The 21,182-nt window shown below is 45.1% G+C and overlaps 2 protein-coding genes across 2 annotated transcripts; both read right to left on the bottom strand.

Moving 5' to 3' along the window:
* Window positions 1-227: 227 nt before the first annotated feature.
* LOC146174208 (globin-like) lies at window positions 228-12,094 on the bottom strand. Its single transcript, XM_084585355.1, has 3 exons — window positions 11,633-12,094; window positions 6,003-6,201; window positions 228-262 (listed from the first exon to the last, which is right to left on the bottom strand). The coding sequence occupies exons 1-3, from the start codon at window positions 12,092-12,094 to the stop codon at window positions 228-230; spliced, it is 696 nt and encodes a 231-aa protein (XP_084441481.1).
* A 2,045-nt stretch (window positions 12,095-14,139) lies between these two features.
* LOC146174207 (cytoglobin-1-like) lies at window positions 14,140-19,070 on the bottom strand. Its single transcript, XM_084585354.1, has 2 exons — window positions 18,609-19,070; window positions 14,140-14,538 (listed from the first exon to the last, which is right to left on the bottom strand). Exons 1-2 carry the CDS (start codon window positions 19,068-19,070, stop codon window positions 14,140-14,142), a joined length of 861 nt encoding a protein of 286 aa, XP_084441480.1.
* Window positions 19,071-21,182: the final 2,112 nt, after the last annotated feature.

Here is a 21,182-nt window from a genome sequence, read left to right as displayed (position 1 = left end):
CCGCCGAAATTAAACGGCGGTGACCTACCAGTCAGAGCCCCGTAGAGCCAGGAGCAGCCACCTATCTTCTTCAGCGGCGCTTGCTTGCTTGCTTGTAATTGTTCAGGAAGACGAAGAGAGCCGACACCTCCAGGGTCAGCGTGCAGATAGTGGGAGAAAGGGGAGGAAAGATGAGGAAGGAGAAGGTCGTTCGAAGTCGCTATGCCCTTTTCGAGATGCCGTGCCCCTCAGGGCGTCCAGAGGAGGTCGGCCAGGCCGGTGTCTGCCATGAAGTCAAGCAGGAGGAGAAAAGGCTTGTGCGAGATGGGGCTCCGAGGGAAGTGAATCTCTTCCAAGGTGGAAGAGGGGAGGCAAAGGGAGCGAAAGCAGGATGAAAGGATGGCGCGCTGCGGCGCGAACGATGGGCACTCACAAATGATATGCTGAGAGCCTTATCTTGATAGGGAGGCGAGAGACAAATCGAACTGGCGGTGACGACCGAGGTGGGAGGCGTCAGCGAAAGGTTAGCACTTTTCGTCAATGGCCAGATGGTATTGTTGCAGATAAAGCTGAAAATTGCAGAAAACGAATTGGGCAGAGTGGAAAAAGAATTGGAGCATGTTAGACTGCTCAACAACGGCAGTGCGGGTGCTGTGCTGGCGTCTCCTCTGAGTGCGGAGGAAGAAGGGCACTAAAATATACAAATATATTGAAGGGCGTACTTTTGGATATGGTAGTGGAACAGGCGCTTGTCCCTGGCTAGTTTGATGACATCGAGGCAACCCTGGAACCTTACAGCGTCCATAACGAATAAAGAGCGGGCTTTGTTGTTGCCCAGGCTGAACGGAAATGCTAGGGCAGTGGTCGTTCGGCTCTCGGTGGAGAAGCGCAGATTACACAGCGCTCAAGGAAGCTGCTCTCAAAGGGGTCAGAATGTCGTCAGCTGAATATAGGCAACTATTTAACCACTAAAAAAGGGGTCGAATGAATCATGGGATTAGTTCGCAATACGAATGCCAAATTATTTTACCTATTATTGCAACAGCTACAACATTACTTCTCTTGAACATTTTCGAGATCTTGTAGTAACAGATAAATTGAAGGAAGTGTTAAGCCCAGATGCCAGTGCTTTTGTCAACTAAAATAAGAATACTGCAAAAGCAACGCAGCTGGATGAGTGGACAACCTTGCGGAACATTTTGACGAAAGTCAAATTTCTAAAATTCTGAGGGAAAAGAAACGAAAGCCATTTTCTGACTAGTGCGCAGAATGGCTTTGGGCAAGAATTTTTCAGCGCCGTTGAGCTGGTACTAAGGGTACACGATTTTGCGCTAGCAATACATGAAGGAAAGCAGGTTGACACTATATTTATGGATTAAAAAAAAGCATTTGATAAGGTTCTGCTTAGCAAGCTTTTTTACAAACGTGTTAAAGTACTAAAATCACAAACTACTCTCATTGTATGCAGTTTACGAGAGAAACCGTTTTCGGTATGTGGTAATAAATAATCCTTGTTCTCCTTCATTTCCTGCCGACTTTGGCTTTCCTTAGGGGTTTGGTCTTGGGCCAATTCTCTTCTAGATTTTTCTTAATGAAATTTCAGTTCCTATCAGATAGTACACCGACGACTGTGTGTTGCACGAAACGATTAATGGTACTGAGGATCAAGGTGGGCTAATTAAGGATTTCAGTAAGGTAATGAGATTGTGTGGCTACTGGCAAATGTGCGCTAATTTTGACAAAGCTGTTCATGCGTGTAACACAGAAAAAAGTTTCTAATACTTAACTATGCTGCTAACAATATGATGTCTTTAAAGTGTCCACTTAAAAATACCTTGGCCTTCACACCTGCAATAACCTCTCTTGGACAGAGCACGCTGACAACGTTACAGTGAATGCAACCCGCATTATTTTGCTCCAACATGCTTTGAAGAAAAAACCCTCGAGTGTACGGTGACTTTCAAGTGGCACAATTTTTCGGCAAATGTTAGAATATCCAGTCATAATTTAGGATCCTCTCACCTACCATTACACAGAGTTAAAAAGAGCAGCGCGCTTTATCTACAGCCACACATCGGTCGCTGCTCTTTTTAATCAAAATATTAGAGTAGCTTGCTCCTACTATCCCACAGAAACAACCTCTGTTGACAAAAACTTCTTTTTGGAATAATTAAAGGTCCGTACAATGTTTACATCAAAATATTGTTTCGTTCTCCGGTAGGTACAACTCAACGAAACGTGGCTTCACAATAGCACCATTGCAAGCACGATTTAATACTTATAAATACTCCTTTTCTCCCCAGAGCGATTACAGTGAGGAATAATTTCACTAAAGATACGGTAACACAAATGTCAATAAAATTGTTGAAAGGCCACCTTTAAGATTTATATATTTTGCACCACTACGTCGCTGTATTGTATTTGCACTTCCTCAATTGTGTTACTTATATTGTCTTTACCGCATTCCAGTATTTATGTATTTTTGCATCGTGTGCCCACCCTTCTAAGGTCTAGTAAAAGATTGAAGTATCAATAAACAAAGATAAACAAAATAAATGATAAGCGAAAGAATGAACCACAAATGTGATCACGTGAGTTTACTCTGTCGGCTGCTCCCGAAGCCAATGAAACGATGCCTCGCAATGAAAATACTAGAGTTACTATAGTGAGAACAATTGTACTGGAAGGTGCGTCAGAGGGCTGAATTCTCTTTCTTTATAACAGTGGATCATTGATCAGAAGGTCTCGCCATAACTCGGGAGATTTCGAGTTTCGTCAAGATTGAAGAATCATGCTTAACGCCCCAGAACACGCATTGAGGAGCCAGCGTTTGCCATTCTTCCATGCACTCAGTCCGTTTGCCGCTGACAGACACGCTTGCAGAGGACATAAGGCAATGGTGTACATGCCTCGGTATGGGTGCATGGGCAAAACTTTGTTATGCTCCAAGAAGGTATTTATAGCCTAAATGGGTTTGTGCTACGCTAGTGTTTCAGAGCCGATGTCACGCCAACTTTAATAGAAAGGCGGATGTCAAGTGTCTGGATGTCACAAATAACTGTTGGCTGACTAATGAGGAAAGTTCTTCCATTCGCTCTGCATCGATTTAAGCGACCTGAACCTGATGCAGTAGCTCAGTGGATTTGGCGTTCGGCTGCTGGTCGCAAGGCGGCGAGCGCAGTATCAGCCGCGAAGTCTACATTCTAGCGTACGTAAACTATTCGTGCTCCGCTGTGGCCTGGTTAGAGCAATGCGATTTGAGTGACGACCTAAACAATGAAGATTCTCTCTACTCCCCTTTATCCCCATCCATGGCCATGAGCCCTCCCATTCAATAGACATTCAGTCAATCAATCAATCGCTCTAAGTGAACGATGGTTTAATATAATTCAGAAAACTACCCAACGGCGTACATCGGGCGTATATTTCGATATAAAAAAAAATGTGGGTGCTTAAGCACGGAATGAACCTAGTGATAGAGAGAAGCTGCGAGTGTTGCATCGGTAGCCTCTTTAACGCCTCCTTTTCAATCTGCGGTTTTTTTCCGTAATTTTTATTAATAATAGTTATTGGTTCACAGGAAGGGAAAGGCGCAGTATCTGTCACACTTGCTCTGTGGGCACCTGAACCCCGCCGTAAGGCCGTAAGGGAAGGGATGAAGGTGGAAGCAAAAGTGGAAAGAGAGAAAGAGGAGTCATAGTGGAGGGCTACGGAGTAATTTCGCCCACCTGGGGATCTTTAATGTGCGCTAACATCGCACTGCACACGCACGCCACTTCGTTTCGCCTCTATCGAAACGCAGCCGCCGTGGTCGGGTTCTGATTTGCATTTTGGGGAAAGGAAGGAGCCTTTACTTTTGAATGGATGCCAGGGCTGCACATAACCAGGTGAAGAGCATATTTATATATATATATATATATATATATATATATATATATATATATATATATATATATATATATATATATATATATATATATATATATATATATATATATATATATATATATATTTTTTTTTACCCCGCCGGGGTGGCGCAGTGGTTACGGCGCTCGACTACTGTTCCCAAGGGTGCGGGATCGAATCCCGGCCTCGGCGGCAGCTTTTCGATGGAGGCGAAAAGCAAGGCGCCCGTGTGCTGTGCGATGTCAGTGCACGTTAAAGAACCCCAGGTGGTCGAAATTTCCGTAGTCCTCCACTACGGCGTCTCTCATAGCCTGAGTTGCTTTGGGACGTTAAACCCCACAAACCAAGCCAAACCTATTTTTATATTTTTGTATATCGTATATAGGTTTATTAGATAAGAAAGGCGCAGTATGTCTTTCACCTTCAAGGTTGTTCAGGGTGAAAACCTCCGTGGCGTTGGCGGCTCGTAAATTAGGTTTTCGGGAAAAGGAGGAGCCTCATCTTTTTGAGGGAACGCCATGGAATTAGGATACCTGCACCAACCGGGTTAAGGTCATGTTTTAATATTTTTCATATATATTTTACATTGGTTTATAAGAACGGAAAAATCGGGCACTTTGGACCACTAAAGTGAGGTAAGGCGAAATCCATTATAGCGCGGTGGATCGTACGCCTCCACTATGGCGCCTATATCTCCCTTTAATTTTTCGCTCCCACTATTCCTCCTTTCATTACGGCGTCGTACATGTGTCCGCAGAGAATTGTGACCGATACTGCACATTTTCTACCCTGTAAATCAATTTCAAAGATATTGAATCGGAAATGTTTTGCATATGGCGTATAATCTGAGAAATTAGCGATATAACTATACACAAATTCGTTTTGTTCTGGAAATATGTTCAATTTGCGGAGTCGCTTCGTCAATATGTGTATAGTTAATGGGACACATCACGCTCGCGGATAGTCGTTCACACGTAATTAGCCACCGTTAAGGTAGAAGGCATCCTTATTACGGAAATTGTAACGGTGCTTAGAAATACCCGGTGAGGCCAGAGCGACGAAAAGGTGTTGGAAACAGTAGGGTCAGCCCTGCTCTTAATAAAACTATACGCTTAATATATCCTTGCATAGACGAAAGTATCGAAAGTGTTTGTGATATGGGAATGCCAGATAACGCTTTGAATGAAAACGGAACTGCCAATGTATAAATATTCATATCGTTATGTGCTTTTTTGCGCTTTCAGTATTTGGCACATTCGTGAAGGGCATGACAATAGTCCACTCTAGAATAATGAAGTTGAGTTTATATGCTCTCGACACAAAACTACTTTTATATTTCCTGTTTATATACACATGTGAAGTACTATCATCGCCCCAGTTTTAAATACCTATATACAATCATTGCAGGCCTGTGCCGGTAAATTTATGCGCCATATTAAATTCAGAAATAAAAATGCCCTACTACCGCAAGACCACATTTGTGGCCCACCACACATTATGCGAGCTATACTGCGTACACTGGCTTTTAAAATACCCGATTATTCACGTAGTACGTGAATATAACCAGCGTACCTTTTTCAGTACAACACTTTAAAACATCAGTGCTCAGCAGAGCCCATTGAATCTAAAGGAATGAAATTTATCACAGTTTCAATTGTTATATTTTCTTACGTCGTTATATCACAATGTACTTTTCTCGTATCTACTCGGCTTCTTGCAAGAATGGAAATTGCGTATTTACCTTACATCTTAGGTATCATCATTGGCGCTTACGACTGCTTACTTGAACATGTTGCATTTTATTCGCAGTAAAATAACTGAATAAATATGTCGCTGAAACTTTGCCGTCTATAATATTTCAATGTCCAGCCCTATCGAGGACAGTCCTGGGGTGCGCCGCACACGGAAATATCAGTGGGATTTTTCCCCGTGTGAGTTGTCTTTCCCCGCTCCCTTCTTTTTGGTGCTCCTGATAGTCGAGCTCTTGTCGCGCGTCGTCGTCACTTCGCTGTCTGCCCTGCACGACGATTTCGCTTCCTTCTTAGAGCCTGCAGCGCCACCTTTCTTTCTTATACGGCGGGACGACGTTTTCTTAGACAACGTCGTTACGGTCGCACTTTCATCGCTCAAGAATTCTGCGGGCAGCGGAGGAGGGACCACCTCCAACTCCTGCCGGCCCTTGTCGCAGGACTCCGTAGTGCCGAAGGGTGGCGTGATGGCAGCCTCGTCGATTGTGGGGACGGAAGTCACTGAGGCCGCTGAGGAGCGTTCGGCTGCCGCCTTGTCGTACACATCCTTGATGATCGCCACCATGCACTGCAAATCAATGTGCGGGCTAAAACTGTAATATTCAGTCTATTAGAATTCCTAATTACACTTTTTCTAATTCAACTGGACCTGGTAGAGGTAAGTAGGGGTTTCGGTTCAAGGCTCGGATTTTAAGGCCAAGCGGCCTTTACAAGAAGATCACCAAATTTGGTGCGTGAAGAGAAACGTTAGTGGTAGTGTACCAGAAACGCATAGAACGTACGTGAAGGGAGACATTTGTGGGAGGGCATCATAAACGTTTCAAGCCGCTGAATCAACTTGAGAAGGCGCTACGATAGCGGTGTAGTTTGGCATCAACTACGCACAGAAGTTTGCGTAGTACGCAGAGCGCAGGGTCAAGGGATATTCGGGTGCGGGGACGGCGCAGTGATCCAATACAGCGTTCAGCGAGTCTGAACTGTTAGTGTTTCCGTGGCATGAAGACCTAATGACTGCCATACATTGGTTTGAGGTAATGGAGGGGCTTCTTCGAGACAAACACTGGCGTAATCCGAGATTGTGTAGTCATTTGTAATTCATTTATAGATTGTCGATTCATTTACAATTTTCTTGTATGCTTGTAGCAGACGTGTAAGCAGTCGGGACGTAGTTAAAATTTTTTAGCTTTCTGTTTCGTACTACTTGTCTACGGAACGAAATTGGGGGCTTTACAACTAGGACACGTAAACAAAACCAGTGGATACAGGAAACTGTGGAGTAGTTTCCATTGTTGGTCAGCCGTAGTGCCCGTTTGTTCCGGAAAAGTCGCTAGCCCAGCGGTTTCTCAATTGCTTTCTTTCCTTCATATTTGCGTCCATCAGCAAAATAGACAGTGCATTACTAGCAGTTTCACGTTTTATAGTTATGCAAGAAAGCCCCTGTTCCACTGCCTCCAGGTATTAAGGTTTGACCAGTTACCTCCACCCGCTAAGGAACGCTCCTGACGTAATTCACAACGTGTCATTCTTACCACTGGGGATATAGCGTAGTTGAAGTATGTTAGACAATCTATAGGCTTGTAGGTAAGAGATGTGTCCCCATACGACAAAACATTAAAGATCACTGCAGAATCTAAGTTGGAGCAATGGGAAAGCACGGATACTGCTGTTGGTTGCTTCTGGTTGCTTCCAGTAGCTTAATTCACTTTTTTCTTTGCCCATTTTAGTCTTTGGCACTTTCAAATTGAGGACCAATCCCTTCCTATGCCCTTTTTGGGCTCTACTTCCGGCTGCATGATGCTGATCCTCTACCTCATATTAATTCATTTCTTGTTTACCCCTTATAGTCTTTGGTACTTTCAAATTGCGCGCCAATCCCTTCCTGGGCCCTTTCTTCGGCTTTAATTTCGGTTGCGTGACGTCACATCTTTGAAGTCATATCCACTACGGCACCCGTTTCTCTCTTTCCACTTTCACTCCCACCTTCCTCCCTTCCCTTACGGCGCGGTTCAGGTGCCCACAGAACAAGTGTGGCTTATTGCGCGCCTTTCCTTTCCTATTAGCCAGCTATTTTAATTAATTACCTAATTAACTTATTGACCTAATAATGTTTTCTGCAGCAACATTAGGTCAGCCTTTATCGATTGACACCACTCATTAACCTCTACCGCTTCTCAAATACCCGCAACTGCTGCGGACACGGTCTGCGGACAGAAATTTGTGAACATAGCGAAGTAACGCTTTCGCGTTAATAACGCAACGCGGTACTGGGGTAAACACACAGCAGTTCTGTGCGATTTATGCGCTCATGTTATCATGCATTACCATTGCAGGTGTTCACAGGACACCGAGGGGAAGAATTTCTGGCATGCTATTCTGTTATTCTTAAACTCTCCGTACTATTTGCACTTTGAACTTTCATAAAACAGTCTTAGAGTATTGCCTTGGTATAATCTGTACGTAAACGAATCTGATAAAGGTGAAGGAATATTTGTATCATGAAATAATCACGCATGTACTTGCTTAGTGAAAATCTTATATTCGTACAACGTCAAATTATCTGTTACCTATTCTGTTTTAGAGCGCCGCTCTGCGGCGCCTGTTCCTGGGTTTCGCGTCTTCGTCGACGTCGGCCGTGTCGGCCTCGTAACTAGCTCCGCCTCCCTTGCATCTCCCCAGTTCGAGCCGGCGCTTCGGCAACTGGAGACTCGCAGGAAGGGCGGGGGGGGGGGGGGGGGGGGGGAGGGGTACACTCAGCGGCGAACGATGGGGGCACGAGCGCGCGCAGTGTCGCTGGAGGAGGCGCTAGCTGCGACTGACTGATGCCGCTGCCGCCGCTAGCGAGTCAAGACAACGTGGCTGCGTAGATGGATTTGATTGATTTATAGGAAGGGAAAGACGCGGTAACTCTCTCACTTGTTTTCTGTGGACACCTCAACCGCGACGTAAGGGAAGGGATGAAGGTGGGAGTGAAAGTGGAAAGAAAGAGAGCCGTAGTGGAGGGCTACGGAGTAATTTCGACCACCTGGGGATCTTTAGCGTGCGCTGACATCGCACAGCACACGACGCCTCTTCGTTTCGCCTCCATCAAAACGCAGCCGCCGAGGTCGGGTTCGAACCCGGGTACTCCGGCACAGTAGTCGGGCGTCTTAACACTGCACCACCCCGGCGGGGCTGGCTGCGTAGAAAAAAAAAAAAACTGATTCGTTTAGAGGAAGGGAGAGGCGCGGTAACTGTCTCACTTGTTTTCTGTAGACACCTCAACCGCGCCGTTGGGTAAGGGAGGAAGGTGGGTGTAAAAGTACTGTCATCGCCATGCAGAAAGAGGAGGAAGGGTCCGCCCCTCTTCCTGCGTGACTGCGAGGGTGCTCTCATCGGTTGCCGAAACACAAGCTCGCTATAAGCGGATCACGGTGCGTGCATCCCGTTCTCACTCGCTTCACTCGCTAGCGGCGTCAGCGGCATCAGTCAGGCGCTGCTATCTGTTCGTTGTGCAACGTTCCTATGGTCCACGCGCTGCTTCCCGCAACCTACCGATAAATCAATTGCCCTCTTCATTTCTCCGACCACAAAGCTTCTTTCATGACAGCCAAGAACTGTTAGTGGAGTGTTTCTTGAAGGAATACGTGTGAACAATTAAAGAAGTTGTCATTAATTTTACATACATGTCTTGCTCGAAATCTTTGCCTCAATCTATCGAAAAGGTGAAAAGGTGATGAGCGGCGTTCAAATTTCGCATTAGAAATTAATAATCGTGGGTACTATTTGTCGTTTCTGTGTGCCCCACCCCTTATGTAATACCCTCTGATGAGGATCATTAAGGTATTAAAGTGAAGTGAGGTGTGCCTTGGTAATAAACGTCTTGTTCTATAGAAAACTGGTTTATCCTACAAATGAGCTTCACTCATTATAGTTGCTGCAAGAGAATCAATTTGATAATGAAGCAAGCAATCGGAGCGCCCATGTGTTTTGGTGCGAGTGTCAATTGTGTGGTGAGCTTCTCTGTTCTTCTCTGAGTGTGCACTGCTGCTGCGACGCAGGACATGTAATAAGCTACTTGGAGTGATAGGAACTCTTACTTTCCAATACTGTGCCATCTCTTCGTGTTTAAGGTAATGCCTGCCATTCTACACCATCCTGTACTCAGCCAAGACTCGGGAGGCACTGTGTCATAATTCCAAGGTTTAATAACTTGCACTCCCGAGTTAAACCACATTTGTTTCGCCGCACAATATGAATAATAGAACCTACTTTCTAAAAATATTAGATTCAAATCATTATGCTCATTTTATTAGCAATTGCACCATGGGACCCGAATTATTTTGAACCATATTGCTTTTGATTTAATTATAACTGTGTCTATGTATTGCATTTTTGTATGGCAGCCCAATACATTTAGTTTATGGTATTTTGCACTGCCGTAGTAGTTTGCATTCCGTTGTTTCTCTTTCGCTATGCTTCGGCGATAGCTCTGGAGACTGCAGTGAGCATAAATTAAGCGCTTTATAATCTAGCGGTACCACGACGTCATTTCTGACCACGTGCTTTTTGTCTGAGGCTAGTTGTCTGACCCTGGAAGACGGCCAGATAAGGGCCCAGCATCTACATCAGGCCAAAATATCTCCTTTGTTTCGCAAACATGACCGCTGGGGGTCATGGCCAGTTTGTGGAAGTATATTTCCCCTGAAATGCGCATTTAGCTTTAACACCCTTTGGAGTTTCGCAGTCAATTAGGCAACTGAGCAGAGACACTAAAAAATGTACTTACCGCTTGAGTTACAATGACGGTAATTACCATCACCACTGTTGGAGGACAAAGGGATCTTTGATGTCACTCTATTAAACCTTTTTCGAGCCGTCCGGGACAATATGAGGCTGAAAACTTCCTAATTTGACTGACCCACTTGATGCCCTGGCACCTCCTGCTACGCTTGCTTCCTCCATGACTTAATTATGCATTACCTGCCTTGTTGCAAGAAATTTATATTTATAAGTAGAGGTGCAAGCCAGTTTTCGAAGTATATCTGGCAAGGCTAGGTAATGAGGATGTGACATCTAGGCATCCCCATCCGGCAGTTTATCCAAAGGCGGCCAACATCGGATCAGGTGTTTCTGCCGGAGGGCATGTAAGAAGTGCCCGTTTACAGCAGCTGTGTGCTGCCTTCCTTGGAGCACAAGCAGGACAGGAGGCGCAGGTGACGCCTAGTGGGACAAAGTGCTGTGTCAGCAACAACCAGTTTACCGCATGGGTGAGGCCGTAGTAAAGGCGCAGCCTTCTAAGCAAGGCGTCTTCCAAGCGCACGAGGCTGCCACATGGCACGGAAAATTGTCGCATGGCGCTCCGAAAGTTTTCTTTTGCTAAGACAAGTTTGATCTGCGGAAACGAAAACATTTGCTCTGTTAGTCTTAACAAACATCGCTTATTTTGAGTTGGCAATACTTGGTTCATTGTGCCCATTTCCAATAGGAAAATAAATATTAGCTTTTATTATTTGACCTAGTTTGTGCTTTTCCTAACTTTTAAATTCTACACTTATCCTTTTACAATATCGCTATGTTCTGTTAAATAATAGTCGATTAGCGGCACTTATCCCATGTCCGCAAACATCCCGCGCAATGTACTTGTGATTAACATCAGGCAAACAAGTAGCCTCAAAACTGAAGAACATGTCGTCTGTTGAGCAAACAGCAAATACAGGAGTGGTGGAATAAATCCCCCCCCCCACCCCCCCCCTTTATTTCTCACCCCAGTTCGAAGTAAATTGATTAAAACACATCCTTGTCAAGATGGCTTGTAGTGTTTCAAGGGAGTATTATCCATTGTCCTGCATGTATCAGCTGCTCAAATGCGCTGTGGAGAAGAATGGCCTCAGCTGATGAGCAGTGAAAGCTCACTAAAAGGCCTTACCATTATACAAATGGAGCTTTCTAGTCGGTACATTTGAACATTTGAAAGCAGACAGAAATAAAATGTGAAGACAAAGAAAGTAAATTTTTCTCACCGTGAGAAATTTCTCCCAGGCCTCGATGGCAGCAGGAGTCATGCGCTTCTCGTCTTTGGCCTTCAGCACGTCCACAAGACATTGACCCATCACCTCGAAGTGGTGTGGCTTGACACCTTTGCGGGGTAGGTGCTCGGTCGCATTGCGCCGTACCAGCACCTCAAACGTCGGTGGGTCGTTTAAGGTCTCCACTATGGAGGTGATGTGGTACCCGATGGAACATCCGTGGGCCCTGAATACCGGGTCGTCCTTGAGCTCCGTGACGGGCTTGCCGTGGAATTTCTTGAAAAGCTTAAGGTAGTGGGGATGCTTGACGAACATGGAAATGAATAGGATGACACCATACTCTCGGTTCTCGCTGCAGAAGCTCCGCCATGTCTGCTGGACGAGTTTCACTTGAGTGGCCGTCAAGCCCGTTTGTTCGTCCGGTAATTGTCCAGGCTTTCGGCTTGCGTTGCCCATCGCTTCGCGAAGAATCTTCCCCGCAAACGTGACGACTTCGGCGATGGCTCGCATAAGCGTGGCGTTTGTATTGGAGGCTCGCTTCTTCTTCCTCGTTGTAATGGCACATACCCACAGTGGGGGATTGGCCAGAATTCGTTGTAGGTGACATATTTCTGATAATGTCGATTTGACTGTATGATATAGATAACCTAATAATTAGTAGCTAGTGTTGCTGAAATAATTTGAAATTTTGAGGCGATGTAATAGAAAGCAATGAAAAAAAGAAATTAAATTTTAAATTACTAAAAATAATAATAATAAAAAAATACAATTCAGACAGATCAGCGCTAACACACAAATCTTCCAGTAGCAATTTTATAATTATGAAGTAAGTCACACACCGGTTTTAGGGCATAGGATAGGGTTTTAGGACGGTTGCAACAAAGGAGAGGAGGACAGGAACTGTAAATGGCAATCATAGGCGAGTAAGAGGTATTTCTAGATAATTTCTTCTCTGAGTAGCATACCTGTAGCAGGAGAGGATGTAATGTTCAATTGTTTCCGCGTCATTACATGACGCACAAAGATTCGACGGCGTGAATCCAGAGCAACATAAATAAAGATTGAGGGAAGGAGTTCTACAACGCATGACCTTCATGGAAACCTCACATTTCCTCGAGGTACAACATCGGACATTCCAATGGAAATTTAAATGGTTAAAATCCGTAGTCGCAAAGAGTGGCTCATGGCTCAAGGAGTTTAACGTTTGAAACCGTTCAAAACGGGATATATTTCGCAAGACAGTATTGGGTACAACATCGGCATCAGGCCCATTGAGAGCTGAATTTGCTAAATAATCCGCCATTGTATTAGAAGCGATGCCGCAGTGTCCCGGAACCCACTGAAAACATACTTCCTGTAAATGTATCGGAAGGAAAAATATCAGGGTTTGTTTTAAAAGACGCATTTTCGGACTTTCTAATGCTGCTAAGACTGACAGGCAGTCAGAGAGTAGGATTACGTGAGTAACATTACCGGGACCTTTTTGAAGGGCCAAACCAATTGTAAGCAATTCAGCAGTAAATATTGGTGTGTAATCAGGGATCCGCACAGAAAAACTCCAATCAAGTGCTTGGGAGTAAATCCCTATTGCTGCTTTTTCATCTCGTTGTGAGGCATCTGTGAAAATAGCTACGTGTCGTGGATACTGTAACAGATAATCTTCAGGGTGTCCCTTTATTACCGTGGTAGTCAAGTGTTTTGCATTAGATGGCAACGACTGGTCAAAGCACAGTGTGGAAGTAGCTTGAACATTGCCAACACTTCTCACTGACATAAGCGAAACTGCAAGTTTGGACAGCAAGGACTGAGTAAATACAAATTGTGGTTGCTTATATTGCGGCCAATGATAATCTAGAAACTGAGATTGGTGTGTAATAAAACTGGGAGAAGCCACTCCAGACAGAGATTCCAGTGCTCGTAAAAAGGTTCGCACAGCGAGCAGCTCAAATCGAGAGTTCAAGTCACGTACACGGGCCTCTAAATAGAGGACTGCATTTGAAACTGATTTTGGCAACCCCAAACATATTCGTAAAGCGCGCCTCCCCAGTAGCAACAAAGGTCGTAGTTTGTATTTGATTGAAACGAAAGTGGGATGCCGAAGTATGAGAATTAGAGGTTAGCCAACGAGTGCGCGTGCTATGACGTCTACCCTTTAGGGGATGAGTAAACGTCCTACTAAATTTTATTTGTTACACAGGGTCAGAACGTGAGTATGTCACAATCATGGAATTTTTGGTAGATTATCACATCATATAAAAACCATGCTTGCGTCCAGCTCCAAGCCTATGGGCATCGGAATAATCTGCTTCTCAAATCACATACGCGGGAATGCATCTGAAGAAAGAGATGGTTACAAAGCGGAGAATGAAATCATACAAAATGTAAGGAGAATTCCTGTGTTATTAATTGCTATCATAATAGGCAGCGATCGGTAAGCCGGAATTTGAATTCAAAGTTCAGCGCGTTCGGATTCCTGTCAGCGCCGCGATGCAAGCGAGAAATCAATGCGCTTGCTCCGCCTGTGCAATAACATCCTTGACAGGCGTCTTCTCCCTTTTTGTCACCACAGACAAGCCTTGCTGCTGCGGAGACACTGTTATGGTGTCTGTCTTGGGAGACTGTACTCTCTTCTTTACGTCATTCCTTCCGATGAAGTGTGGCTGGGGCGAACTCTTGGCAACCGCTGTCGTAATGGTGGTGCCTGTGGCGGTCGCGGCTGTCGCAGCTGTAATCATGGCGGTCTGCAGCTCTTCCGGATTTTCAGCGCCTGTGACGTTAGCTGTCCGGAAGGGTTGCGTGAGGGCCGCGTTGTCGTATGCGCTGCTGAAGGCCGCCAAGGCCCTGTCTTCGCGATCAGCGTCTGCCTTGTCGTACACGTCTTTGATGATTGTCACCATACACTGCAACCGTGAATGGGCACGAAGAGTTTAGGTTAGTCAATACTTTTCTAGTTAAAGCAATTTTGTTTAAATATCTGTTGAAAATGTTTATTCGGCTAATTTAAGACACATGTCAAGCCATGCATCGAATGAAGTCATCTTAATTAAAGAACGAGCTGTATTTTTATTACTATATTGTTTATACCCAACGAACTAATGCAGCCTTGACTTCGACCAATTCTGCCGATCTTTCTACCAGGCGTTGGGTGCTTCAAAAGTTTTAATAAAGGCATCAAATGAGATGTTTGAATACCACAAGAGGCTAACGAGCCCGAGTGCCTTCTGAAGTAAGACTTGTCCACTTCCTGCTTAAGCACCGTTCCGCCCACTTGCGTACCGCGCAGAACGTCTAGAAGGCTTATTGGTAACTCTTGCGCAGGCGCGGCGATAGCCGCAGGCAAGTGCCTCATCTTTGTCGTCTTCTACAGCGCACTCTCTACAGCCGACACTACCAGAGGCAAGCGCAGGGGCGCGGAGTAGAAGACGAGACACCCAAGCACTCACGCAAGGCTTTCACTACAATTGAACAAAAGTTCTTAAATCACATGATAGAGGTTACCTATCCAGCGATGTTCATACTGAAAGTCGAGTACACTGTATATTGGAATTTCTTTTTGCAGTGAAGCCAGGGTAGCCTATGAGCGCTCCTGAGAGTTGTATATAAGGCGTCAATTATATATTCTTATAGGAACCACGAAAATTGTAAAAAAGGAACACATAGTTAATACTTACCTTTTTGATACACAAGACTGTTACTGCAATTTTAATTAAATGTTTCCAGCTATGTGAACAATATTGCCGCAGCGGCCAATTTCATGCGATCAAACCGCGTGTAAAGCTTTTTAAAGAAAAATAAAAACTGAGTTCGGGATAACCTTAACAAAATGTTTGTCATGCTCAAAATAAGTGCGTTACATGAAAACATAACAATCGGAAGACAAATCATGCATCAGTGTAAACAAAACAAATACAAATGTAGTGTCATGCTCTGAAAAAGCGTGTTTCGAATGCTCTAAGGAGCAGTTGAGTAAACTGGCTGCTTGGCGAACGCGTGCATGGTGGCCAGAGTCAAATCTGAGTGTGGATAAAACACATTTCACGAAACCCTAAGACAGGGTCATATTGACGCGGTATAGGTCTCGGCGTGGCCAAGTTAGGAAATGCCGAATCATTACACAGTTTGTAGCCGCGTCTCCATCTACTTAGACAAGTTCACTATCATGACACCACATAAATCCTTTACTATACCTTATCACTACCTCATTATCTTCTTGTCACATATTACGATGTCCGTCATATCTCTTTAAATCGCTTTCATATTTCGTGTTACGCCTTTCTGTACACAAATAAGTTTGGCTTGTACCCTTAAAGCGCCGCTACCGTGTATATGAGGTATCATCCTCTATTCCCGCGGGAACTAGCTTTGTGGTGAACCTTAAGTACGCCACCGCTAGGCCACGGCGTCGCTAGCAAAAAATAGCTAACTGTAGCCGACCGAAGTCATTCGGCTACTGGAGAAGTGGCCGCCTCATAAAAGAAAAAAATCACGAGGGACCTAAGTAGTGGAAGGCGAAAGCCTGAGTGCCGCATTTTGCTATGCAACCTGTGCTAAACAGTAGTTAATCAACTAATTATTTAGCGATTAAGTAGGCAATTATTATTAATAAATTTTGATAATGAACTAATTATTAAAGCATCAATTAGTAATAATAATTTATTATTATTATTTGGTTATTGATTGACATATGGCCATATAAGGCACGCATTCGTGCATACTGTGGTGGTGCTCTGTGATTGGGACACATTTTCCTTACGACAGCATGAGCCATGAAAGACGTTTACCTTAATAAATCAGATGGCACCGAGGCTCCAAGTATTCTGCCTCGTCTCTGCGTTCCTAGCGCATGTCAACAGCTCTCCTTACGCCCCAGGTCTAAGAGATACTGCACCTCTCCTTCTGATAAACCAATTTACAACTCGCAATAAAAATACGAAAATATGATTGCACCTTTTCCTTTTTATAAACCAGCTTACACTTTATAAGAAACAAATAATGGACGCTAAGGCTTCGCCTTTAAGAGCTCTACGGGATATCTCTATCAGGGCCCGTTCGCATCGCTTTCTGATGCTGATCATGCCTCACAACAACATAATTGTCATGAAACTCTGCTCCGTTTTTGTAATATATAGTGCAGGGTGTTCCTACACTCCTGCCGTGATTTTAACAAGTCAGATAACCTAATTTGGGTAATTTATTCCCGCCTAAAATCTGTAGGGTGATTTTTCTCCATAGCCATTAAACGCCAATGCTTTGAAGACGATGGATGGATCTACTATAAAGCTTTGAATCGGGCGGCGGCTCGCGCTATCTGTTGCTTCAAAGCCGCTAGATCGAAGGAATTTTCTAGTGAGTGCCGCAATGCAGATGAGCAAAGCGGAAATGCTTTTGCTATTCGCTTAACTATTACTTCCGTGATTAGTTTTTTGTAATGAAGCACCAAAACATTACTTGACAGTCATAAGGCAATGCATATATTAGGTCCACCTTTATTGAGAAACAAGCACTCCGGTTCTGTGGCCGAATGCGAGTTTCCGCAGAGCTTTTATTGTTTCTTTACTTTCTTGTGATTTTCGCGTTACAGTCACAGCTATAGTCAGCTATAGTCACAACGCCGACACTGGCTTTTCTGCGGCACGGGACCCTTAATGCTATTGCGTTAGTATCAAAGGATGAGCTTTACCTGGTTAGTAGTTGTCCACCGTTTAGTGGTGTTCACCTAAAAGTATAAAGCATCTTTATTTCCCAAAAAACTAACTTAAAGTAAATATTTCCCGATGATTGCGTACTTACTAATGCAAAATTTGAGCGCTGGTCATCAGCGTATACTTTTTAGACAGATTTAGGCAAAGATTTCGAGCAAGACATCTATGTACAATTACAGAGAAGTTCTCTGATTTTTCACACGTATTCCTCCAAGAAACACTCTACTAAGAGTTCTTGACTGTCATAAGGGAAGATTCGTGATCGGAGAAATGGAGAGAGAAATTAAGTTAGTGGGAGGTTCCAGGAGGCAGCGCGTGGGCCCATCGGAACGTTGCGCGACGAACAGATAGCAGCGACTGACTGATGCCGCTGACTCCGCTAGCGAGTCAAGACACGTGGCTATGAGTTTCGGTTTGGGATGCGCGCATCGTGGTCCGCTTATAGCGAGCTGGCGCTTCGGCAACCGGATAACACCGTCGTCGACATGCAGGAAAAGAGGGGGGGGGGGGGGGAAGTGCGCGCAGCAGTCGGAGAACACGGGCGGTCGACGTCACGGAGGAAGAGGGGGCCTAAGCTGGTTACGAGGCCGACGGCGACGCCAACGCCGATGACGACGCGAAACTCAGGAACGGGCGCCAAGAGATGCGCTCTAAAATGATGGGATTCCTGGGTTGGGTTGGATCCCGACCACCGGCAGCTGCGTTTCGATGGAGGAGACTATGTCAGTGCACGTTAAACATCCCCAGGTGGTAGAAATTTCTCGGTAGTCCTCCACTATGGCTCCTCTTTCTCTTTTTTCAATTTTACGCCCACATTCATTTCTTCTACTACGGCGCGATTCAGCTGTGCATAGAACGAGTGTGACAGATAGTGCGCGTTGCCTTTCCTGTGAACGAATTAGTATTATTAATAAAGAAAATAATGAAAAACCGCGTATTGAAAAGGCGGTGCGCTAGGGGCTATCGCTACAGCACTCGAAGCTTTCGCTCTATCACTATCTTCAAGCCATGCTTAAAACACCGTTCCCTCATTTTAATTTCAGTAGGGTGGCTAATTTTCAAGGTTAGCCAGTTAACTCGTTTCGAAATAGGAGCGTTTTGTACAGTTTAGTTGAGGTTCCGCTACATGATACGATTCAGATAATCATGATAACGGGTGAATACACGTGATGAAACTCGCTTTTATGGCTAAGGACAGCTGCCTGAATAATTATGTGCTGGTTGGGGCAGTTGAAATATTACAGCGTGAGGGCAGCGGGTTGACTTACCTCGAGGAATTTTCCCCAGGCAGAGATAGCAGCAGGAGTCATGTGCCGCTCATCTGTTGCCTGCAGAACATTAACCATGCACTGACCCATCACCTGGAAGTGGTGCGGCGTGACGCCTTTTCGGCGCAGGTGTTCAGTAGCGTTGCGGCGCACCAGCTCCTCGAAGATGGGCGGGTCCTGTACGCTCTCCACCATGGATGTTATGTGGTACCCAATGGAGCACCCGTGGGCCCTAAATGCCGGGTCGTCCTTGAGCACTACGATGGGATTGCTTTGAAAGTTCTTGAAGAGCTTAAGGTAATGGGGGTGCTTGGCAAACATGGCGAGGAATAGGAGCACGCCGTACTCGTGGTTGTCACTGCGGAAGTTTCGCCACGTCTGCTGGATGAGCTTCACCTCATTGTCTGTCAGGCCGGTGTGCTCATTTGGTAACTGTCCAGGCTTGCAGTTCGCGTTGCCCATCGCTCCAAGGATTGCTTCTTCTTTAAAGACTGTGATGGCCACTCAGCAGGTGAGCACGCGATGCGCGTTCGAATTGCCATGCACGAGTAATTTAGCCTCGTCTTCTACGTAAGGTCCGTGTGTCAAATGTGCTTCGACGCATACCTGAATCTTGCATTGTTTCCCAGAACTAGTCATTGCCATTCAGCTGTTTCCTAAGCACCGTGTTTTCCGTTGCCATCCTCAAGGCTTTGGGCTGGTTGACTTATATCGCTTTCAGTCTATGTTTGGCGACGTGATAACGTATTTATTTCCTGTTGCCAATCCTTCCCACGCTCTCTTGTGTTGTGCAGTATCTAATTCGCCCCTGGGCAACATCAAGTGAAGCAGGAAGAACTGGCTTGTTACGTACCGGGAAGGCAAAACATTTGTTCGAGAATTTCATACTATGCACGCACCAGAAAATGTGAAGCTTGTAGATTAAGCTCACGATGTGGTTTTTAGCTGCCATTTAAGATGTCATGAAATGAAATATTAAAGTTGGGATAATCCTCAGGATTCTCCGCATGGCAGCAAAGCAATGCGGAGAAACTTGACATTGACAGCATTATCAGTGACGTTTCAAATTTCCCCTGCTTTCGCTCAGTTTTTTTTTTTTTGTGAGTCGTATGCTGCCGCCAAACAACGCCTCGCGACTTTCACCTTCATTGGCGTTGGTTTCCCTCCTCAGTAAAAGCGTGCACGTGTAGGTAATGAATCATATCGTGCACGTGTAGGTAATGAATCATATCGTGCACGTGTAGGTAATGAATCATATCGTGCACGTGTAGGTAATGAATCATATCCACCGACCACGTCATCATCGGTCTGCCTACCCCGCACCATGCGCTGCCGAGAGAGAGAGAGAGAGAGAGAGAGAGAGAGAGAGAGAGAAAACTTTTAATGAGCATATAATCAGTAAATATTCGCAGGAGCTGGGTGGTCGGTGCCCCTAGTCCAGGGCTCCGCTGGCAGCAGCTGACTTGCGGACTAGCTGGATAATCCAGGCTTGCTGGTCCAGGTTGTCGCTGGTCAGGGCCGCCTCCCACTGCTCGTGTGTCGGGCATGGCACTATTAACGTTGGGTCAGGTTTGTCCTGGCATTCCCAAGAGATGTGAGAGAGTGTGGGGCTTGCACCGCACCAAGGACAGTAACTCGTGTATTTTGTTGGGCTTATCTTATTTAAAATTTGAAGATTAGGGAATGTGTTTGTTTGTATTTTTCTCCAGTCTATAGTGTCCGAGGAAGGAAGGTGTTTGTGTGGTGGTGAGAAAATTCTTCTTTCTAACCGTAGGTGTTCCAGCCTGTCGCCGTAGGGTCCTAGGAGAGGGGTGAGGTAGGGATGGGGATCCGCCCGGTTTGTGAGAGCTCGGGCTAGATCCTTCGCTACCTCATTTCCTTCTAGGCCTTCGTGTCCAGGTGTCCATGTAATTGTGTGCGTCTGGGAGATGGAACGTAATATTGCAGTCAGCCTGCAGGGACTACCTGGCCGGAAAACCTCACAAAAGAGCGTATGCGCTGCCGAGAAGCCTGAACGCCGAAACAAATTTATTCAACAATTACAGAGTCTTCACGGAATCGACTGCTTTAGTTATTTTGAATTCTAAAGCACTTCAGCTATCCTTTAAGTCCTCCTTAAGCTTAAACCTAAGCGTCGGCGTTGTGTACGAAAAATTGCGGGCTTGCAGGTGTCTGGCAGGGGCTAGTTTGCAAGTATACGGCAAGTTATCGACGAGAGCACGTGACAAGGATGATTGAAGTAGGAGGTATACGGAAATGAAACTCGATCGGAAAAACTTTGCATTTCGCCTAATACACCTCACCGTGAGGGAAGGCAGGTACGTCTCTACGGCTTCGTTAAACGGGCGCTTTATATTTATCGTAGCTTGTGAGCGTTTGCTGATGAAAACTTAGGAGAAAATAGAGGCGCGAATCAAGGCATCAAATACTTTTTGATTATTTGATTTCTTGATTATTTTTGTGTAAGCACCATCATTAGAATTGTTTAATAGGGCCTTACTGAAGCCAACATGCTTTGGAATAGGTTCAAGGAGACTGTGTTTGTTTACATCTATAAATATGCGCCAACGGAGA

Source organism: Amblyomma maculatum, chromosome 11, assembly GCF_055883805.1.
Source record: "Amblyomma maculatum isolate TAMU_Amacu chromosome 11, ASM5588380v1, whole genome shotgun sequence".
In the NCBI taxonomy this organism is placed as follows: domain Eukaryota; kingdom Metazoa; phylum Arthropoda; class Arachnida; order Ixodida; family Ixodidae; genus Amblyomma; species Amblyomma maculatum.
Note: the sequence above shows the minus strand (reverse complement) of the source record. Positions and strands in the feature narration are given on the sequence as shown.

Bases quoted from the DNA above. Each gene is read 5' to 3' on its own strand.
- LOC146174208 (XM_084585355.1), bottom strand. From the start codon at position 12,094: ATGGGCAACGCAAGCCGAAAGCCTGGACAATTACCGGACGAACAAACG. The intron at 6,202-11,632 runs GTGAGAAAAATT...ATTGATTTGCAG, and splicing joins CCTGGGAGAAATTTCTCACG to TGCATGGTGGCGATCATCAA. The intron at 263-6,002 runs GTGCGACCGTAA...ACTTCATGGCAG, and splicing joins AGAATTCTTGAGCGATGAAA to ACACCGGCCTGGCCGACCTC.
- LOC146174207 (XM_084585354.1), bottom strand. From the start codon at position 19,070: ATGGGCAACGCGAACTGCAAGCCTGGACAGTTACCAAATGAGCACACC. The intron at 14,539-18,608 runs GTAAGTCAACCC...TCACGGTTGCAG, and splicing joins CCTGGGGAAAATTCCTCGAG to TGTATGGTGACAATCATCAA.